The sequence below is a fragment of the Lontra canadensis genome, unplaced genomic scaffold (genome assembly GCF_010015895.1).
Source record: "Lontra canadensis isolate GAN:19392208 unplaced genomic scaffold, GSC_riverotter_1.0 scaffold58, whole genome shotgun sequence".
NCBI lineage: Eukaryota > Metazoa > Chordata > Mammalia > Carnivora > Mustelidae > Lontra > Lontra canadensis.
The window spans coordinates 2,446,567-2,468,285 of record NW_022631052.1 but is presented as its reverse complement, the minus strand read 5'-3'; the positions used below and the strand labels follow the sequence as shown (position 1 = coordinate 2,468,285).

Here is a 21,719-nt window from a genome sequence, read left to right as displayed (position 1 = left end):
AGAAGTTACCCCATTCTTTTTCCGCCCTAATATCAGCTCTCACTGAACAGAAAACACTAGATTTATGGCAACCTCTTTGGTAACATGGAAAATTCTTTGTGTGTTCACCTCGTTTAAGAGAGGATAGTGTGTAGGGGCGCCTGGGTGGCTCAGTGGGTTAAGCCTCTGCCTTCAGCTCAGGTCATGATCCCAGGGTCCTGGGATCGAGCCCCACATCGGGCTCTCTGCTCGGCAGGGAGCCTTCTTCCTCCTCTCTCTCTGCCTGCCTCTCTGCCTACTTGTGGTCTTTCTTTCTCTCTCTGTCAAATAAATAAATAAAATCTTTTAAAAAAAATAGAGGACAGCATGATTGTAATGTCAGAGATATTGACAGATTCCTGTAGACTATGCACATTTTCCCGGTTTTATTACTTCCCCCTGCTCCGTGGGCAGGTGACTCTTTATCCCAGGAACCTACCATTTTAGTTCCCCTCACAGCACTCTCTCAAAGTCATGGTTAAAAGTCATGGTTCCGTTTTAAGTTTCCCCAAGTTTTCTTCCGTGCACTCTGATTGCTCTTGTAAAGTTCCCTGCTTACAGAGTACACGAAGGCTACATTCCTTTCCTGAAATACCATTTATTTCTGCTCTACTTACTGAAATGTCGCCTCCTACTCATCCTTCAGGGCCCAGGTAAAGTCCTCTTCCACCCCGCAAGCCCTGAGCTGTGACTGCACTTGGAGTCCATGCCCAGCAGTTACAATGAATTCTTCTCTAGTTCATTGCTGGTTCTGCCCACCTGGCCAGCCTGTACATTTCTTGAACATGCCCTGGGCCAGTCACAGTGCCAGGAGCCTTACATTTTCATATAATCTTCAGTCTCCTGCTGGGAAACGGATGAGGAGACAAAGGCTCAGAGAGATTGAGGGATTTTTCCAGGAGCACAGGGCTCGGGAGTGTGAGAGGTACAATCTGAACCCAGGTCCCCTAGTTCCAAAGCGTTTTTCCATGATGCTTGCTGCCTCCTCCTGTGAGAAATAAGTCTGGGGAACGAAAGACTCACTGGGAAGATGGTGCTCGAATATGGGGCAGTAAAGGTAACATTTTCCTGTGAAAGATCATCCCAGAACAGCAATATCCCTTCATAAACTGGTTAAGAGGGACAAAGAGAAGAGTTCTTTGCTCCAACCCAGAATCTCTTTGGGAAATGATGACACACGTTCCATTTAGTCACCTTGCCCCTACTGAGCTTTCCCTTTTTTTTTAAGTGGGTTATTTATTTTTTATTTTTTTTTAAGATTTTATTTATTTGACAGAGACCACAAGTAGGCAGAGAGGCAGGCAGAGAAAGAGGAAGGGAAGCAGGCTCCCCACTGAGCAGAGAGCCCCACGTGGGTCTCGATCCCAGGACCCTGGGATCATGACGTGAGCCGAAGGCAGAGGCTTTAACCCACTGAGCCACCCAGGTGCCCCTAAGTGGGGGTTTTTTTTTTAAAGATTTTATTTATTTATTAAAAGATTTTTGGGGTGCCTGGGTGGCTCAGTGGGTTTGGGCCTCTGCCTTCGGCTCGGGTCATGATCTCAGGGTCCTGGGATCGGGTCCCGCATTGTGCTCTCTGCGCGGCGGGGAGCCTGCTTCCCTCCCTCTCTGCCTGACTCTCTGCCTACTTGTGATCTCTGTCGAATAAATAAAGAAAAATGTTAAAAAAAAATATATATATATATATTTGAGAGAGAGAGCGAGAATATGAGATGGGGGAGGGCCAAAGGGGAAGCAGACTCCCCCCTGAGCAGGGAGCCCAATGTGGGACTCAATCCTGGGACTCTGGGATCATGACCTGAGCTGAAGGCAGACACCCAACCAACTGAGCCACCCAGGTGCCCTAAGACTGTATTTATTTTAGAAATAGAGAGTGTGCAAGCATGGGAAGGAGCCGAGGGAGGGCAACAAGCAGAATCCACGCTGAGCGCCAAGCCTGACTTAGAGCTCAATCCATGACCGTGAGATCATGACCTGAGCCCAAATCAAGAGTCAGACGCTTAACTGACTAAGCCATCCAGGTACCCCCTGAGATCTCCTCTTGGGAGGGACTCCTGGCCATGCTCAGACTAGTCTTCCAAAACATGCTGTGAGACCAAGACTTATTCTTCCTTTCAGCTCTTTTTAGAAAATTAAGTAAAATAAATGCACCCATGCCTGGGCTCACACTCACACCGCGCCTTTATGATTCAGTGAGAGCCTGGCAACGTGCCCCACCCTGAGGTCTGGCATTATGACAAGAGCATAGACTTTGCAATCAGTGAGACATGGATCTGAACGCAGGCACTGCCATTCATTTCCTGGATGAGCTTGCAGAAACTACTCTACTACCCTGAGCGTCCATCTCCTTATGTGGCAAATGGAGGTGCCACCACTACCCTGAAGAGCTTATGAAACAGTCTCTAACGAGGCCTAGCGAAGGCCCTCACCCAGGGTCTGGCCCATGCAGGGTCCTCCACAGTGGCTGCCATTACTGCTCTTGCAAAAGAAAAACACAGCAGCGAACACAGACCATGGAAATGGGTTTTTGACTCGATTCTAGGAACACTCACCTGAAAGTGTTTCCTACTGAAGGGAAAAAGGAAAAAAAAAAATTAATATCCAATAACATCCACTTCAGCCTCCCAAAAGTTTTTAATCTGACATTTACAAAAGAATGGAGAAATGAGAAAACTGACCCAACATGACAGGTGACAGGGTGGTCAGGAATGGTATGCTTAATTTATTCATTATTGTACATCTGGACCCAGTCAAGAAGCCTATAAAATGGGACCTCAGGTAGGACTACAACAGGGGCCTCCTTCCCCCTGCCACACCCTTTCAAGAAGCCTCAAAAGTAAACAAAGGGGCCCAAGAAATCCTTACCTTTCCAGCAGAACACAGGGCTGTAATACAAGATAAGCCCTGAGATAATGGCCAGTCCCAGCAGCAGGAGGCTCACAATGGTTCCCACAATTCCCCCGATATTTAAAGGTTCTGCAAAGACAAATCACACTGCTGATTCTTCCATCTGATACATGTACTGGTCAAACAGCGACGGCTCCCTTCCTCTGCCTGGATCTTGGTCTTGTTTTGGTTCCATCATCTTCGGCAAGGCACGTGACCTCTCCATAAAGCAAGATAAAATCTCATTTCCCAACCTCAGAGAGTTTGTAGGGAAGCAAATGAAGTGTGTGATGCAAAGGAAGACTGGAAAGTTAAAATCTCCAGACATCGAGACTGTTTACAAGGCCATAGAAATGAAGAGGGGGAGCTTGAGCTATTGCCGCTGTGATGAACAGTGATGAAGGGAGCAGATGGAGAATCCGAAAACAGACCACACATAAAAGAAAATCTGATAATGACACATTAGTGAGTAAAAGAGGAATTACTCAAGAACGGTGCTGGAGGGGCGCCTGGGTGGCTCGGTGGGTTAAAAGCCTCTTCCTTCGGCTCAGGTCATGATCTCAGGGTCCTGGGATCAAGCCCCGTATCGGGCTCTCTGCTCAGCAGGGAGCCTGCTTCCCCCTCTCTCTCTGCCTGCCTCTCTGCCTACTTGTGATTTCTGTCTGTCAAATAAATAAATAAAATCTCTTAAAAAAAAAAGTGCCAGTTTGATTATTTAAAAAAAAATTTTTTTGATTATTAAAAAAAAAAAAAAAGAATGGTGCTGGAATCCATGGCTATCCAAATTTGGGTGAGGGAGAAATGAGATCCCCACACCTCACACCATTCACAAAAATCATTTCTAGATAGAGTACAGATTTAACTGTAAAAGGCAAAACATTAAAACTTTTCAGAAGTATAGGATAGTATCTCTGTGGCCATGGGGGAGATAAGATTTTTTGAGACGTAGAAATTGTTAATGATATGATTCATAAAATTAACTGCATGAAAGTAAGAATGTCTGCTAATCAAAGGATAGCAGAAAGAAAGCAAAAAAAAAAAAAAGGCAAACAAGCTAAAAGGAGGTATTTGTAACACGTAAAACTAACAAGGGATTAGTATGCAGAGTTTCTAAAGAACTCCTACACATGGGGCGCCTAGGTGGCTCAGTGGGTTAAAGCCTCTGCCTTCCGCTCAGGACCATGATCCCAGGGTCCTGGGATTGAGCCCCGCATCGGGCTCCCTGCTTCCCCCTCTCTCTCTGCCTGCCTCTCTGCCCACTTGTGATCTCTCTCTCTGTCAAATAAATAAATAAAATCTTTAAACAAAAATTCTCAAAAAAAAAGAACTCCTACATATCTACAAGAAAGGGGAAGATGTCAAAAGATACAAGTGAGTATTTCACAGAAGAAACACAAATAGCAAAGATATGAAATAATTCTCAATCTTCTTAGTAACCACAGAAGGGCCAATCAGAATGACAGTAAGATTCCATTTTACAGGAGTGCCTGGGTGGCTCAGTGGGTTAAAGCCTCTGCCTTTGGCTCAGGTCATGATCCCGGGGTCCTGGGATCGAGCCCCACGTCGGGCTCTCTGCTTGGCAGGGAGCCTGCTTCCCTTCCTCTCTCTTTGCCTGCCTCTCTGCCTACTTGTGATCTCTGTCTGTCAAATAAATAAAATCTTAAAAAACAAAACAAAACAAAACCAACAAAACCAACAAACAAACAAAAAAGGTTCCATTTTACACGTACTTAATGGGCAAAAATCACAAAGCCGGAAAGCGAAAATGTGAAACAATTCAACACTCTTAGATACCACTGTTGTGAATAGAAATTGGTATGACCGGGCGCCTGGGTGGCTCAGTGGGTTAAGCCACTGCCTTCGGCTCAGGTCATGATCTCAGGGTCCTGGGATCGAGCCCCGCATCGGGCTCTCTGCTCAGCAGGGAGCCTGCTTCCTCCTCTCTCTCTCTCTGCCTGCCTCTCTGTCTACTTGTGATCTCTGTCTGTCAAATAAATAAATAAAATCTTTAAAAAAAAAAAAAGAAATTGGTATAACCACTTTGGAAAATAATTTGCTATTATCCCAGAAAGATACAAATGTGCAGAACCCTTCCTTTCTCTTCCGTCCACATATATCCTAGAGAAATATTTGCCTGGGGATCTGCTATATATACGTACACACGAGCTGGGTAAAAGATTTTCATGGCAACATTTTTTTGCTCATCAGAACAATGACAACAAAATCAGAAACAATACAAAGGTCCATCAGCAGGAAAATTAGTAACTTAGTTGTGGAATCATGACACAGCAGGAAATCCTGCAGGAGTGAAGAGGTACAACATATAATTACAATTACAGTAAGAACAAAATGTGGAGTGGAAACAGCAAGCCTTTCACTAGGTAGTAACATTTTTCTTGAATAAAAAAATTCAGAATAGTGCTTACCTTTTTCAGGAGGCCCAGGATGAGACTGGAAAGGGGTCTAGAGGTAGGGTTGGCCGAAAAAAATATAGCATGCCCATTTAATTTGGATTTCAGATAAACAATGAGTCCTATTTTAGAATAAGTATATCCCACGGAAAATGTGGGATATACTTACACTAAAAAATGCCTTGTTTTTCTGATATGTAAATTCAAGCAGGCATCCTATTCTTTTTTTTTTTTTTTCTTTTTTAGCTTTGTTGTCATTTTCTAAATCTGGCCACACTACCTACAAATAACTAGCATTGTAGGCACTGCTCTGTATCCTAAGCAGGATGGTAATTCTCAAATGTTCATTTCGCTATTATGACTTACATTTTTCATATTTTTAATATATATATTTTATATTTATAATATATATATATTCTTTGGGATGCAATTATTTTTTAAGTTCTATTTTATTATTTTTTAGTAATCTCTACAGCCAATGTGGGGTTCTGACACACGACGCTGGGATCCAGAGTTGCACGCTCTCCCAATGGAGCCAGCTAGGCGCCCCAACGTAATTTTTTTTTTAATCCCCATGCAGTGTTAGAGATTTACAACTGGATAATAGTTTTTCCACCTTGTCAAGTCACAGTCAAGCAGGTACACCTTCTCCCTGATGGCAGTGACCCACGTATGGGGAAGAACCAAGCTGTCCCCATGCTGGTGCCTGGTCCTCTGAAGCCCTCCACCATCCTCCTTTGGGGTCCACTCCCTCACTCACCTTTCACGCTCAGCCAGATGTCCACCTCCCGCACCCCCACTGGGTTCTCCGCCCGACAGACGTAGTAGCCCTCATCCAGTGCCTGGGAGCAGTTGCGGATGGTGAGAGTGGAACTCTGGCCGTCCTGCGTGATGAGGTAGCGGTCATTGGGCTGGATGGCCACCTCGGGCTGGGTGAGGTTCCTCAGCCACAGGATCTTGGCAGGCGGGTAGGCTCTAGACACTTGGCAGGTGAGTGTCACACTGCCCCCCACAAAGCAAGTCTTCATGGGCTCGGAGAGAAGGGAGGGGCTTCCTGGTGACCAGAAAGTAAAGAAAAACAAATGTTCAGGGGGATTCAAGCCATGGCCTGAGCTTTTCAAGAATGTTATTACCTTCCTGATTAAGCCACTCCAGGAATTTCTGTCCTGCACTTGGACTCATGTAATAATAAAAGCTAACATTTATTAAGCATCTACTATGGTCTAGACACTGTTAAACGTATTAACCCCATTTTGCAGATGAAGAAACTGAGACCCAGAGAAAGTTAAGTAACTTGCTCCAAGGCACACAACTAAATTAAGTGGGGCACCTAGGATTTGGGGTGAAATCAACATTTTTATTTTGGTCCTAGTTTGATGAAGCGTGAGGGGGTTCCTGGGACATGGCGCTTTCAGTGAGAAAACTGGGAAAGTCTTGGGCAAACCAGGATGAGTTGGCTACTCTTAAGATTTTATTTACTTAGTTGAAAGAGAGAGAGGGGTTGAGAGAGAGAACATGTCGGGAGAGGAACAGAGGGGGAAAGACAGAATCCCCATCAGACTCCTGGCTGAGCACCGAGCTGGACACGGGGCTTGATCTCACAACCCTGAGATCACGACCTGAGCCAAAATCAAGAGTCAGACACTCAACTGACTGAGCCAGCCAGGAGCCCTGAGTTGGTTTCTCTTGTAAGCCCAAGTTGCCAGACTTCTGTAGCCCACATTCCCCATCTAAGCTCTAGGCTTCCCTGCATCACAGCCACGCTGCTCATACAAAGAATGAGCGCACAACCTGCCAAGAGCGCTCTACGAGACAGTAAGGCAGCTGCATTCGTTTCCTTTTGCTGCTGTAACAAACCGCTACAAACGGAGTGATCGAAAACAACACAAATTTATTCTTTTCTAGTTCTGGAGGTCCGAAGTAAGAAGTGATCCTAGGGGGCTGGAATCAAGGTGTGGGCAGGGCTCATTCCTTCTGGCAGCTCCAGGGGTGGGGGTGCAAATCCATTTCCTCGCTCTCACAGCTTTCCGAAGCCACCCGCATTCCCTGGCTCCTGGCCCCTCCTTGCATCACTCCAACCTCTGATATCTGTCATCACGCCTCCTGCTACTGAGTTCAACCCTCTTGCCTCCCTTTTAGGAGGACCCATGTGATGACATGGGGCCCATCCCAATAATCCAGGATAATCTCCCCATCTCGAGATCTTAATCCCAGCAGCAAAGTCTCTCTTACCATGTAAGGGAAAGCCCCAGGGATTAGGACACGGACATCTTTGTTGGGGGAGCATTAGTTTGTCTATCACAGGTCTGTCCTAGACAGATCCCAATGCAGTGTCCCTACAGCCTTGGGGTCTGCTCTAAGTGGGACACGGAGAACTGTAAGGTCTCCAGTAGCGATCCGTTTATTTTCTTTGCAGCAGAAGCCTTTTCCCCAAACATACGCCCTCCTGGGAAAGGTCGCAGATTTATCTTGGGTGATATATTAAGCCTATATTTTCAGCAGCTGAAGGATACAGAGTGGCATGTTGGGTTCCTGCCCGGGAGAGCAAAACCCTACACTTTCCATCCACAGTTGTTCCAAGGGAGATCTAGGGTTTCACGGTTGGCGCCCTGGGAAGAAGGAATGGGGGCATGGATGTGGGGGGGCAACGTGGGGGTGTGGAACAGCCCAAAGCCTCTCCCTCTAAATCAGGTCAGCAAAAGAGAAACCCCAAACCCAGGTTTGCTCAGGAAACTCACGTTACACCCCTTTCTGGATCAACCATCAGGCCCCTGCCCATTATTAAATCCCACCTTCCCCCCTCTGCTTAACTCGTATCTCCTTTGGGGTCACAAAGCCAGCAGCACTGACAAGCCTCATCAGTATGTTGGAATTCGGAGGCCCCCACAAACCAAAGCTTGAGAAGTGCTCTCCTCATTCTGTATAAAAAGCAAAGCGAGCTATCCTCCTGGGATCCCCCCCACCCCCTGCAAACAAAGGTCATATATATATATTTTTTTTTAATCTTTTTTTTTAAGATTTTATTTATTTACTTGACAGACCGAATCACAAGCAGGCAGAGAAAGAAAGGAGGAAGCAGACTCCCTGCTGAGCAGAGAGCCCGATGCGGGGCTCGATCCCAGGACCCTGGGATCATGACCTGAGCCGAAGGCAGAGGCTTAACCCACTGAGCCACCCAAGAGCCTCAAAGGTCATATATATTAATATGCTTTTGTCAAACACAGCATTAACCCTCAAAAATGTGAGTCACCCCCACAGCAGGTGTGGCACCTAGACATTCAAATAGTTTCTTTCACTTAAGAGGATGCTCCGTGCAAAAGTGGGTTCAGGGGTGGAGGGGGGGGAGCAGGGCCCTCAGAGATCTCTAAGAGATCACAACACATCAGCCTTCATACCATGGGCTGGTTAGGGCTTCAGTCTCTCCCGATTTGAGCGGTCTTCTTCAGTGTAGGGGCCTACAAGGAATTTAAAGAGAGATGTGGGCAGGACCAGTCCCCCCAAAGTGTCACTTCTCATCGTTTTGGGAGCTGCACTGTTCTGCATCCCAAAAGTGGGCATTAACATTTTGTTTCTAGTTTTTTTTAAGTATGCTCCATGCCCAATGTGGGGTTTGAACTCATGACCCTGAGATGAAGAGTTGCATGCTCTACAGATCGAGGCAGCTAGGCACGCCTACCACTGCTTTTCAATGGCTTACTGCTCCCGCCAAGTGAAATGATCCAGACTCTCACTCCCCAGCTATTCAAAGTGCAGCGCCCAGACCAGCGGCATCAGCACTTCCTGACAGCTGGTTAGAAATGCAGATTCTCGGGTCCATCCCAAGCCCACAGAATCAGAATCTGCCTTTTTACTAGACCCTCAGGAGACTGGATGGACATCAAGGCTGAGATGCCCTGGGCTCACGTGACCAAGAGGGAAGAGGGGAGAACTGTTCAATGTCAGGGTCAGGAAGGTTCTAGGCTCTTGTACCTGCTTCCTCTCCAGTCAACTCTTTTCTCCAGACACATTTCTTCATCCTGAGCTCAAATCAGAATCACCGGCCCAGTCTCAGGGGCCATAGGAATGGTGACTGAGCTAGAATCTGCATAAAGAAATGAAGGGATGGGCGGGGGGGAATCACACCAAATCTGTCACCTGCTGCTGCCATTTCCCCCCTCTGTCAGGGTCAGTCCGTTACTCAGCTGTTTCTGGGGTCTTACTGTCCACACACGCTTCGGGAGTCCTCACTACACACCACTCTGAACGTGCGTCCTGCTTCCAGCTGTAGGGTCAAGCCCAGTGCCTCTACTCCATCATCCACGAAATGGAGTGCTGAGCATCTGCTCAAAACTCATGTCCACCTGGAACCCCAGAATGTGACCTTATTTGGAAACAGGGTCTTTGCAGATGTGACAAGCTAAGGATCTCAAGATGAAATCCTCCTGGGTTTAGCGTGGGCACTAAGCCCAGGAGCTGGTGTCTTGGGAGAGGAGGAGAGGACACAGAGAGACACGCATAGGGAGAAGGCCACCAGCCAAGGAAGACCCGGCAGCTCTCTAAGAGGCATGGAAGGATCCTCTCCTGGAACCTTCAATGGGAGCATGACCCTGCCAATACCTTGATTTCGGACTTCTAGCCTCCAGCTCCCAGGGTGACTGACCGTGTGGAAAAAACACTGAGCACAGCACCTTGCACATGCTTTGCACTCAGTAAATGTCAATGTCACTATTACTATGATATTACCTGTTTCATGGTTCTCAGACTTCTCTCTCCCGGTAAATTTTAAGTCCTTCAAAGGTCAGGACCCGGTATTTCCTCCATAGGACCCAGTGCCCTGCTGAGTACATAACTCTTGCTCAAAAAGATTTGCTGGACTAGGTCCTGAGGAAGGAGGTCCCCAAGGGAGGCAAGGGTTCTGGGGTCAGACCAGCCTGGGCTAAGTGACGGCTTCAGTCACTTACAAGCTGGGTCACTCTTGGGTAAGGCAGTTCACACCGTGTCACATCTGCAACTTACAAACTGTCCTGTCTAACCCACAGGCTATTGTGAGGTCTACAAACAACATGTTGGATGATCTGGAAACAGGCAAAGAACTTCCGAGCCCAGAAACCCTAAAAGAGCAGGACTGACAGAGGGAACCCCTTCAAAATCAGAAACTGTGAATCACTAGCAGGGATGAGGCACAAATGTAGTATAGGGGCCAATGGGGACAGAAAAATACCTATGACAGGCCTGACAGTTCTATGAAATTAGTTGACAGTTAATATAAAGTGTTCTTAGGGAATAACAGGAAAAGATGAACTCAATAGAAAAATGGACAAGATATGAACAGATAAGTCATGCATAATATATAGAGACCCAAGAAACATATAAAAATTGCCAACCTCACTAGGATCAAAGAAACCCAAATCAGAACAGTTATGCCATGTCCTAATGAACAAATAGGAAAAGTCTTAAAAAATTAATGATTTAATGGTAACACTCCATGTCAATGGAAATACCAGGAATGGAGTACTCACACATAGTCTTTTCAGACAGGAGTCACGCCCGTGGGTAGGGGTCTTGTGTGGTGATGGAAATGTTCTGGAAGTACACAGCAGTGACGGTAAGTACAACAATGTGAACGTCCTAAAAGCCACCACATTATACACTTTGAAATAATGACGTTCATGTTATGTAAGTTATATCTCATCGAAAGTAAAATTGCAAATTACCAGTTGGGCTGGATTTGGCCCGTGGGCCATCATGTGCCAAGCCCTGTTGTAATGCAGAAAGTGAGTCTTGGTCCCTTCTGTTGCCCAAAGCCGGCCAGGCACTGGACACAGATGTGACCGCTGGGACATGTTTGTTGAATGAGTCAGTGGGGAAGAGACGACCATGTGAATGCCACTTGCCTGAGAAAACGAGCAACTCCTAGAACACCAAGGCTCTCTTCTCAGCAGGCCAGCGCTCCATGGCCGCCTCTCTGAGGATTATCCCGACGGGCCGAGAGGACCCTCACCGTGGCCAGCAAAGTCTAACACTAGAGAGTGTGGCAAGTGTAAGCAAGAGTCCTTGCTCACTGTTGTATTAGATCCCCGGGGCTGCTATCACAAAATATCACAAACTGGGTAGCCTCAAGCAACGGAAATCCATTCTCTCACAGCTCAGAAACTCAGAAGTCTGAAATCAAGGTGTCAGCAGGCTTGATTCCTTTGGAGGCTCCTGAGGGAGACACCATGCCATGCCTCTGTCTTGGCTTCTGGGCATCGCGAGGAATCATGGGCATTCTGGGCTTGGAGGTGCATCACTACAGTCCCTACCTCCCTTATCATGTGGCATTCTCCCCGTGTGTCTGTGTCCAAATGGCCCTCTTCTTGTAAAGATACCAGTCATGGGAATAGAGCCCACCCTAACCCAGTATGACCTCATCTCAACTTCATCACATCTGCAAAGACTCTTATTTCAAATATGGCCACGTCCACAGGTACCTAGGATTAGGACTTGAACAGATCTTTTTGGGGGAGACCCAATTCAACCCTCAACAGCCATCTAGCCTTATGGGTACCTCATGCGTGACACTCCGGCTACCGTGGCTTTCTCTCAGCTCCTCAAATGCCAGGTACGTATCCACCTCAGGGCCTCAGCATTTGCTGTTGCCTCTGCCAGGAACACTCAGCCCACCTGGCCAGCTCCTTCTCATCCTTCAGGTCTTAGCTCAAAAATGCTACCGCCACAAGGAGACCTCCCTGCCCCCTAGGAAGAGTGGCCCTCTTCCTAGAAGAGACTCTTGAACACACCCCGTCTCACCCTCCTCACAAGTATTGTCATGACCTGAACCTACCTCACTTGTGTTTGGACTTTCTGTCCTCCCCTCGCCCCCAACCCCACATAAGAGCTTGAGCTCTATGAGAGAGGGATGGTCGTGGTTTCAAAAACATGTCCAGGAATCATGTGACCCTCTTCCCTTCAAAAAGTGGAGCCCAATTCCACCCACTCTCCTTGAAAGTGGAGCCAGACTGAGTGACTCATTTCTAATGAACACAAGAGGCAGTCGGATGCCATGTGACTTCTGAGGTCAGGTCGTTCAGAGAAAGGATAGCATCGGCCTGGCTTGCTCCCTCTTGCATCACTTGGTCTGGGGAAAGCCAGCGCCACGTTGTAGGGACGGTCCAGGGGCCCTGTGGAGAGGAAGCAACCTGCCCGGCGTGTGGGTAAGCACCTTGGAAGTAGGTCCTTCAGACAATTTCAACACCCACCCCGCAACTAGGGCTTGCAGCTGAGACCCAGGAATCACAGAGCCAAGACAAACCATCCCCACCGTGTCCTGTCTGAATTCCTGGCCCATAGAAATCGTAAGATAGATGAATCATGTGTTGTTTTAAGCCATTAAGTCTGGGGCATTTGTTACATAACAGGAGATGGCTAATAAAGGAACTATGCCCGTCCTGTTCCCTCCTCCATCTCCAATACCTAGAAACGGTACCTGGCACATAACAGGTGCCTAATTAGCATCTGTCAAGTGGAAAACAGCTTGGATGAGAACCAAGAAGCTTGGTTCAGCATCTTTAAAGTTTGAAAGGAAGAAAACACAAAGCAAAAGAAAAGAAGAAACAATTCAGTTCACTGCGACATCTTGGGATTTCTTTCCCAGACCCTGCAAACGGTCCTCTCAGAATAAAGACGGGTGGACCCCAACCCCAGCAAGCCAGACTCACTGATCTGTACCACGCAGCTGGCTCCCAACTCCGGCCCCACTATGTGGCTCCCAACGCACTTGAATTTCTTGCCGTCTGACAGCTGAGACTGGTTCAGCATCTCCACTCCCAGCTTTGACGTCCCCACGACCACACCTCCTGGTTCTTTGGTCCACAGGAAGTCCGGGTCTGGGTACCCCCCGTCCCAGCGACAGGTGAGCTGCAGCATGAGTGATTCCTGTGACATCTCTGCCTGGCACTGAGGGGCCGATGGAGGGGGGACTGCAAAACACCAGAGGACATGGACTTAGTCGCAGACTCTGAGATCACCATCGGGCTGGCTCTCAGGATTACAGAACTAGGGTATTAGAGAAACATCATGCCCAGTTAGTGTACCTGGAAATAGCTCCTAAGCACAAAGTAGCGTGTGACAATAGTCCGATTTCCTCTGCTGAGTGTAAAATCCCCAAGGTTGTGGACCTCATTCATCTTTGCACTTCTGACTAGCCACAGTGGCCTTTAAATGTGGCTATTTAAATTTAAACTAATTATATTATATTACAAATTTAGTTCTTCCATCACACCACCCGCATTTCGAGGGCTCAGGAACCCTATGTGGTGGGTGGCTATCGTACCAGACCACAGAGAACAGAACATTTCCATCATCATGGAAAGCTCTACTGGACAGTGCTGGTCTCTAGGGGGAGGTACAGGTGGGATTCAAGCCCCCCTTAACATATACTTCCTTTTTATTATGGGCACGGCATGTATTACGAAAAACACATAAAAACTTAACAAGTTACAAACCTGGAAATCCAATGTAACCCATGTGTTCATAACTACATATGAAAATCCACACATATTATAGATGTATATTATGTGTGTGTATATATATATATGTACATTATATTGTATAGATTATGTGTATATATACTACATGTTATACACATATATGTATGCAATACATGTATATATTATACATATATTATACATCTATACATATAAAAATGCATATTTTACATACATTATATATGCATATGTACAAATGTATATTATGGATATATATGTATATTGCATCATGTATTATAGGGGCGCCTGGGTGGCTCAATGGGTTAAAACCTCTCCCTTCGGCTCAGGTCATGATCTCAGGGTCCTGGGATCGAGCCCCGCATCGGGCTCTCTGCTCAGCAGGGAGCCTGCTTCCCCCTCTATCTCTCTGCCTGCTTCTCTGCCTACTTGTGACCTCTGTCTGCCAAATAAACAAAAATCTTTAAAAAAATCAGACGTATTGTGTATTATATATATATATATGTTTTATATATTTTATATAAATATAACACATTTATATTTCATATAACACAAATAGAAATAAGCTTGGCTCTTACATGGATGAGTAGATACATGTCATCCTCAAGATAAATTATTGATAAGACACCAGAATGGTGGTTAGAATATCCTTTTCTTCTATACACTCATCTGTTTCCTCTAACAAGCACCTATGACTTCATAAACAATGTCATTTATGACAGAGAACACAGAGACTCGTACAGGCTCTGAATAACGTATGAATTAAGAAAGGTGTTATTATCCTGTTCACTAATTTGTTGTTCTGAAGCTCCCTTTCATTAGCATGGATTATGAGCACACTCTGCATGTCTGCAGTGGTTTTCGTCCAAGGAATCTGCTGTGTTCTCACCCCCGGAAGGTTCGGGAACTGCTGATTCCTAGCAACGCAAGAGGTCCCGAGTTCATAGATAGAATGAGGATAGCCGATCGGATAAACAAACTAGTCTTTCCCCACAGTGGGATATTAACTCGGTCACAGAAAGCAACGAAGGGCCAACACCTGCTACGACATGGATGAACCCTGAAAACACGATACTATGTGAAAGAAGCCGGTCCCGCAAGCCACGTGTTTCAGAAGTCGACGACACACGCAGAACAGGCAAATGCAGACAGGACATAGGCTGGCGGCTGCCAGGGAGTGACAAAAAGAGACGAGGGAGTAACTGCTCAGTGGGGATGGGATTTCCATTTGGGGTGATGGGAATGTTCTGGAACTAGACAGAGGTGGAGGTTGTACAACCCTGTGAATGTACTAAATCCCACTGAGTTGTAGGTTTTAAAATGGTTGTTCTGTACTTTCACCTCAATATAAAAAAAAAAAGCAAGCATGAGGCTTGGCATTAATTTCCTTCTGTGGCTCACAGGGACTCTCCTGGAACCCTACTTAGCAGCAAGCTTCTAGAAGTGACTCCCTCTCTGACACAGCCCTGGGTGTGTACATGTGTGTTGAAGGAGCCGCAGCAGCACGTTAGGGCCCGTACAACAAAGGCATGCCTTGTAGACAAAAGGAAGAGGCACAAACATACAGTCTATGAGGGTCAAGGTGAGGGCGTGGGGGAGGGGAAGGGGGAAGGGGAGCGCTTCTTACGCACAGTAGACCAGGAGCTCGGTGGTCACCTTTCGCTGTCTCCCACTGCGCATGTTCGTGGCCAAACAGGTGTAGTTTCCTTGGAGGTTTTGTGACATGAGCAGCAGAGTGAAGCAGTTGACAGTCAGGTTATTTCCAAAGGGCTCAGTTCTGGAATCTGGGGCCCGGAACTGCCATTCAACCATTGGTGGAGGCCAGGAGCTACTGCTGCAGCTGAAGGCCACCTGGGAGCCCTTGGCTGCATAGACGGTGCCGTTGGGGAGCTTGCCAGTGCTGGAGATATTGACCTCGACCTCATAGGGGCCCCCTGGGAATGACAGGGGGAATGGAGAAAGCATTAATTACTTAAGAGTTAACTGGAACTCCTTACCAGATCTAGCAGACACAGAAATGATCAGGAAGCAGCCAATGAGGATGACAACATCCATCAAGTACTAATTATGTGATAAATGCTATGCTAAGTGCCCTTCTGCATTAGAATCCTGAGATAAAGGTAGATTTTGGGGGGATGGGGGGCTCAATCCTTAAAAGGGAAACATGCAAATCGCTCCTTTTCAGACACGCTGGTGAGTGGATCCGCTACCTGCGCAGAGTTAACACAGCAGGCCTGCTTGCAAGGCTGGCCTTGGCTGGTGACGGCAACAAGGATTTCAGGAGGGTTCCGGCCATTCCCAGAACTGACTAGAGCAAGGCTTACTGGCGAACCATTTGCACAAACCGTGTGGTTTAAGTTGAACACCTGCTTCCCCTCCCTCTGGGAGTCTGGAATTTTGGTACGTGCTCAGCAGAGGGTGCCTGTGTGACTAGCTCCCAAGAAAAATCCACGGTGCTCCGTGTCTAAGGGGCTTTCCTGGCAGACATTTCACATGTGTTGCCACAATTAGCTCCCAGAGGAATTAAGCGTGTCCCATGTGACGCCCGGGGAAAGGACCCGTGCAGGCTTGTTCGTGGCTTTCCTCAGACTGAACCCCATGTGCCTTTTTCCTTTGCTGATTTTGCTTTGTAGCCTCTCTCTAATAAATTACATGCTGAGTCCTAGGACTTCTCCTAGAGAATCACTGAACCTGGGGGTGGGCCTGGGAAGTCCTAATCCAATTACACACCGAAAGACAAGAAACATTGGCTCCAGGCCCCACTCTGGACTCCACTCACTAGCTGTGTGCCCTAACCTCTCTGAGCCTCCATTTCCGCATCTGTAAATTGGGGGCCATGGGGCGCCCGGGTGGCTCAGTGGGTTAAGCCTCTGCCTTTGGCTCAGGTCATGATCTCGGGGTCCTGGGATCGAGCCCCACATCGGGCTCTCTGCTCAGCAGGGAACCTGTTTTCCCCTCTCTCTCTGCCTACTTGTGATCTCTATCTCTGTCAAATAAATAAATAAAATCTTTTTAAAAAATAAAAATAAATTAAAAAATTGGGGGCCATGCTAGAACCCACTGTGGGGGGCTGCGGTGATACTTCAGTGAGTACTCAGAACACTCAGAATAATGGCGGTCACGTTGGAAGCACTTGGAAAGTGCTGGGACTTATCTGGGTCCCCCTGACATTTCCAAACTTCTTCTCATTCCCAGGAATGTCCTCCCACAACTGGTACCCAGTGCACCCAAGATGCCACATCTCTTTTGTTGAAAGAAATATAATTAACACCTATTTATTTATTTATTTATTTATTTTAAGATGTTATTTATTTGTTTGTCAGAAAGAGAGAGAGAGAAAAAACAAGCAGACGGAGTAGAAAGAAGAGGGAGAACCAGGATCCCCGCTGAGCAAGGAGCCCGACATGGGACTTGATCTTAGGACCCTGGGATCATGACCTGAGCTGAAGGTAGATGCTTAACCGACTGAGCCACCCAGGGACCTTGAGACTTCCTCTCTTAAAAAGAAGAATCCAGGAAGGGCAATGCTTAACCAAAGGAATACATCTATGACTGTAGAATTTGAATAGAAACAGGCCAGTTGGAAAAATTATTCCAGGAAGGAAAAGGCTCTCCCAGAGCCCCTTAAAGTACAACATCTACTTCACCTATGTCTGGAGCCATTGTATAACTATGGGAATGGTGGGTTTCCCAGGACACTATTCTTGACCATAGGCTGCTCAGGCTGGGGCTGGCTCCCAATATTTGCACGGACCTGCTGGAATCGTGTCATCTCCCATAGAGGGTCTGCGGAAAAAATTATGCCATTAGTTTGGGAGGTACCATTTACTGTTGCTGGCTAGTTGGTTAGGTATGCAGACCAACAGGTAATAGGGCGTGCCCAGGTTGGCAGGCATCCAACGAAGCAGAGGGTATCTCTGTGGCACTAACAGTCAAAGCCCGGGCGTTAGATTAGACAGCCTGGGTCTTCTGAACTGTGGTCTGGAGGGCCGCAGGAGCCCAGCATGGACAGTGTGGACCCCCCAGAACCTGGCTGGGAGAGGCTTTTTGAGCAGCACAATTCTCAGCAAGAAACAGCTTTGGATACAGGGAATAGATAAGAAGGAACAGGTGGCAGGATTAGAAAAATAAATCAAACGAGAGAACCTTCCGAGCCTCCTGAATTAAGTGTTCAGAGGTTACAGCTCGCATAAACCCCTTGGGTTAAGTCTGCTTTCTTAATTAAAGCTGACGCCATCTTCCTGATTCCCTGGGGTTCCTCCCCTGCTCTGACTTTACTACATAGAAGGAGGTACCCATTTCCTTCTCTTCCACTGTTTTCTCCACCCATGTAATATTTATTCTTAAACAGAAGCCCACCCGTGCCTTTTTTTTTTTTTTTTTTTTTTTTGTAGGGTGACAGTGGCAATCACTCAAAGAGGCAGAGAGATGGGAGAGGAGACAAAAATAAAAAAGGAAATAAATAAAAATAGAGAGCGGTTACAAAGGTTTGAGATCTAACTGACGCCTTGGTTACTGTACTTTGAGTTCTCAGCTTCTTCCTGGATGGATGCCTCAGCCTCGTGGTCATGAGCTTATACTCTGAATTCACAGACCTGGGTGTAAATCCAACTGAGGAACAACCTTGGACAAGTGCCCATTGCTCTCATTCCCTCGTCTTTCCTATGAAATGAAAAGAACAGATAGAGGGGCACCGGGGTGGCTCAAATGGTTAACTGTCTGCCTACAGCCCAGGCCATGATCTCGGGGTCCCGGGATTGACGCCCACACCGGGCTCCCTGCTCAGCGAGGAGTCTGCTTCTCGCTCTGCCTCGGCTCCCCCCTGTCCCTGCTCATGCTCACACATACTCTCTCTCAAATAAATAAAATCTTTTTTTAAAAATGTGGAAGTGTGTTTTCACTCTTGTTATATAAGTCTTTATATAACATCCTCGACTTTACCCGTCGGGCCATACCATCTAAAATATTTACCATCTGGCCCTCTACAGAAAAAGTTGGATTCCTGTTCTAGAACAATCTACCAGTGCCACTGCCTTCCTCTTCTCCGTGGACATTCCTGACATGGGAACAACTCGCTTCTTTCCTTCCCCTCCATAAACGTAGTTTGGCCAGTCAAGGGTCTCACAGTGTTGACTTATAACTCAGGTGGGAGATTCTCATTCCATGTCTTGGGTTCCCCGCCAACAGGAAGAGTTGTCATCAGGCATCTGCTTTCAGACTAGCATTTTGATTTGAAAATGACCTAAAAATGTATCAGGTAGTCTGTGCTAATGAGTGGGCATACCTATAGTTCTAGAGTGGGATAAGATCCTTGGGGAAACTCACAGAGACTTTTTTTTTTTAAGACACTAGTTTATTATTATTATTATTTTTTTAAAGATTTTAAAATTTATTTATTTGTCAGAGAGAGAGAGGAAGAGAGAGGGAGTGAGCACAGGCAGACAGAGTGGTAGGCAGAGACAGAGGGAGAAGCAGGCTCCCTGCTGAGCAAGGAGCCCAATGTGGGACTCGATCCCAGGATGCTGGGATCATGACCTGAGCCAAAGGCAGCTGCTCAACCAACGGAGCCACCCAGGCGTCCCTAGGTTTGTTTGTTTGTTTTTAAAGATTTTATTTATTTATTTATTTGACAGAGATCACAAGTAGGCGGGGGGGGGGGGGAGCAGGCTCCCTGGTGAGCAGAAAGCCCCATGCAGGGCTCGATCCCAGGACCCTGGGATCCTGACCTGAGCCGAAGACAGAGGCTTTAACCCACTGAGCCACCCAGACACCCTTCAAAGAGACTTTTTTGATATCACTTTTAGAGACTGAACATAGAAACACATACAACAACCCCACTGCGTCCCGATTTCCCAGGTGACGGCTGTTCCTGTCCAAAGAGCTGGACCCCAGAGGTCTTCAGCTTCTTAAAAGCACCCATCTCTGCTTCAGATGAGCTTGGCAAGACTCAAGGTAATCAATCTCTAGGCAAGGGTCCTCCATTTTCTGAAGGGAACCAAAAAAATCTTTCTTCAGTGCGGCCCGAACACTCTTTCCTGAGGACCTTATGTTCTGAGGGGGCACAGCGTCACCCTCGGCATTACAGGATGAGGGCAAAGAGATGAACCCAGTTAGTCAGGGAACATGGCACTTTCCTGAGGCCCCTTCCTGGCCTCTCCTGATGTGACCGCCACATCACTCGCTAGATGGGAGCACTCCCCAGCTGACTCCAAAGAGATTCTTGGAGTTCGATACCAACCAGCTTCCTCACAGTCCATGTGCCATCCAGCTCAAGTGTCCCCTCAACACTTGAGTGGCCTGAGAAAAACTGACACGGCGAGAGCCTGGCACCACGTACCATGAAGTCTGACTGCAGGCTTCCATGGGATCATCTGATCCCTCCGCTCACTAGTGCATGAGAGCTGATATCTTTAAAGAAGAACAAAGTCTAGTGGCATGTGTTCTGGTCTGTGCTACCTTGCCCATCCCTCTAGCCTTCCTGCAGGTAAACACAGCAGTTCTAACCTCCTGCCCACCCAAATTTGGAGGCAGAAGAGGGTGCGTAAGTCCATGAAATAAAGTTGGCAGCCCCGAACTGCTCTAGACTAAAGGATTCCTGTCTTCTCAGGAGCAGCGGTCCCAATCCAGAGGACAAGATTCTTCAACTGCAACATTAAATTAGCAAGTAATATAGTACAGTCTCGTATCCTGAGACAAATAACAAAATCACATCGCAGTGCCCATCCCAGGCATATTAAATCATCCCGGCGCACAGAAAACCCGAGTCCCTGGAAGGCAGAGACACCAAATGTCCCCCGATCAACAGCCAGTGATCTCAACGGTAGGGAGGAAGAAGCTACTGGCCCGTATACAGCCAGCTTTGTGTCTCTCTGGCACCTCTGGCCACACATTCAAAGTCACTTACAGATAACAACTCATCACATCTCAGAATTTTTTTCCCTCCCTTCCAAGGCCATGTTCAAATGTTTCCAAACTTTTCTCCTTAAGAGACTCAGTTATCAACCACGTCAGTGAAAAGACGGGAAAAGCAAGATCAGGACACGCAGAATCCCTGACCCATAGAAGGTCCCTGTTCCAAAGGGTTGGGTGTTAATGGATTGCTGGGAACCCGAGAGGCATTTTTCCCACAGGAAACCCATCACTGGTTCAACAAGGTGGTCAAGGGTAACATGAACCAAGTGCATACAAGTGAGAGGAGTTCAAGGGACTTTCTCAACGTCACCAGGACAACAGCCCCCAGCACTTGAATTTGAATGCAGGCAGCTGGACCTCAGTGTATGCTCGCAGCCACCCAGCAGTACCATGGCCATCCCCTCCCAGAAATGGATTAGGCTTAATCCATATTCCAAAATCTTCCATGCAAAATGAAGGCCGAGTCCCATCTGAGATGTCAAGGCTTCCCCTTCAGCCACTGTCTAAGGAGGAGCCGCAAGGGGCTCCCTGATACCTGGAGGGGTCTGTGTTTGCCAGGGTTTGTCCTAGAATGGGATTAAGACCTGAGATTCTGGAGGGCTCTGGTATGTGGGAAATCACAGGACATCTGTGCTATGGACTGAATGCTTGTATCCCCTCCAAAATTCATGTTGAAACCTAATTCCCAATATGATGATATTTGGAGTTGGGACCTTTGGGAGGAGGTGATAAGGTGGTCATGAGAGTTGAGTCCTCATGAATGGGACTGGAGCCCTTCTAAGAAGAGACCCCTCCTTCCTCTCTCTCTCTCTACCTTTCATCAACTGAGGACACAATGAGAAGACCTATCTACAAACCAGGAAGTGAGCCCCACCAGACTCTGTATCTCCCGGCACCTTGATCTCGGACTTCCCAGCTTCCAGAACTGCCAGAAGTGTTTGTTGTTGAAACCACGCAGCCTATGTTACTGTGGTTATGGCACCCCAAACTAGGTCTGCATCCAGTTTTCACAAATAAGCCCACACCAGCT

General features: G+C 47.2%; 1 protein-coding gene across 2 annotated transcripts in view; it reads right to left on the bottom strand.

The window, feature by feature from the left end:
• The window catches only part of VSIG10 (V-set and immunoglobulin domain containing 10), a 35,628-nt gene that overhangs the window by 2,783 nt on the left and 11,126 nt on the right, over nt 1-21,719 (bottom strand). The window contains exons 3-7 of one of the 2 annotated variants that reach the window (XM_032876181.1): nt 15,409-15,711; nt 12,992-13,252; nt 6,076-6,369; nt 2,884-2,994; nt 2,571-2,583 (exon numbers count right to left, since the gene is read on the bottom strand). In XM_032876181.1, coding sequence (XP_032732072.1) covers nt 2,571-2,583; nt 2,884-2,994; nt 6,076-6,369; nt 12,992-13,252; nt 15,409-15,711 — 982 coding nt within the window. Of the gene's footprint in view, nt 1-2,570; nt 2,587-2,883; nt 2,995-6,075; nt 6,370-12,991; nt 13,253-15,408; nt 15,712-21,719 lie in introns of both variants that reach the window. The other variant, XM_032876180.1, reaches the window with a different exon arrangement.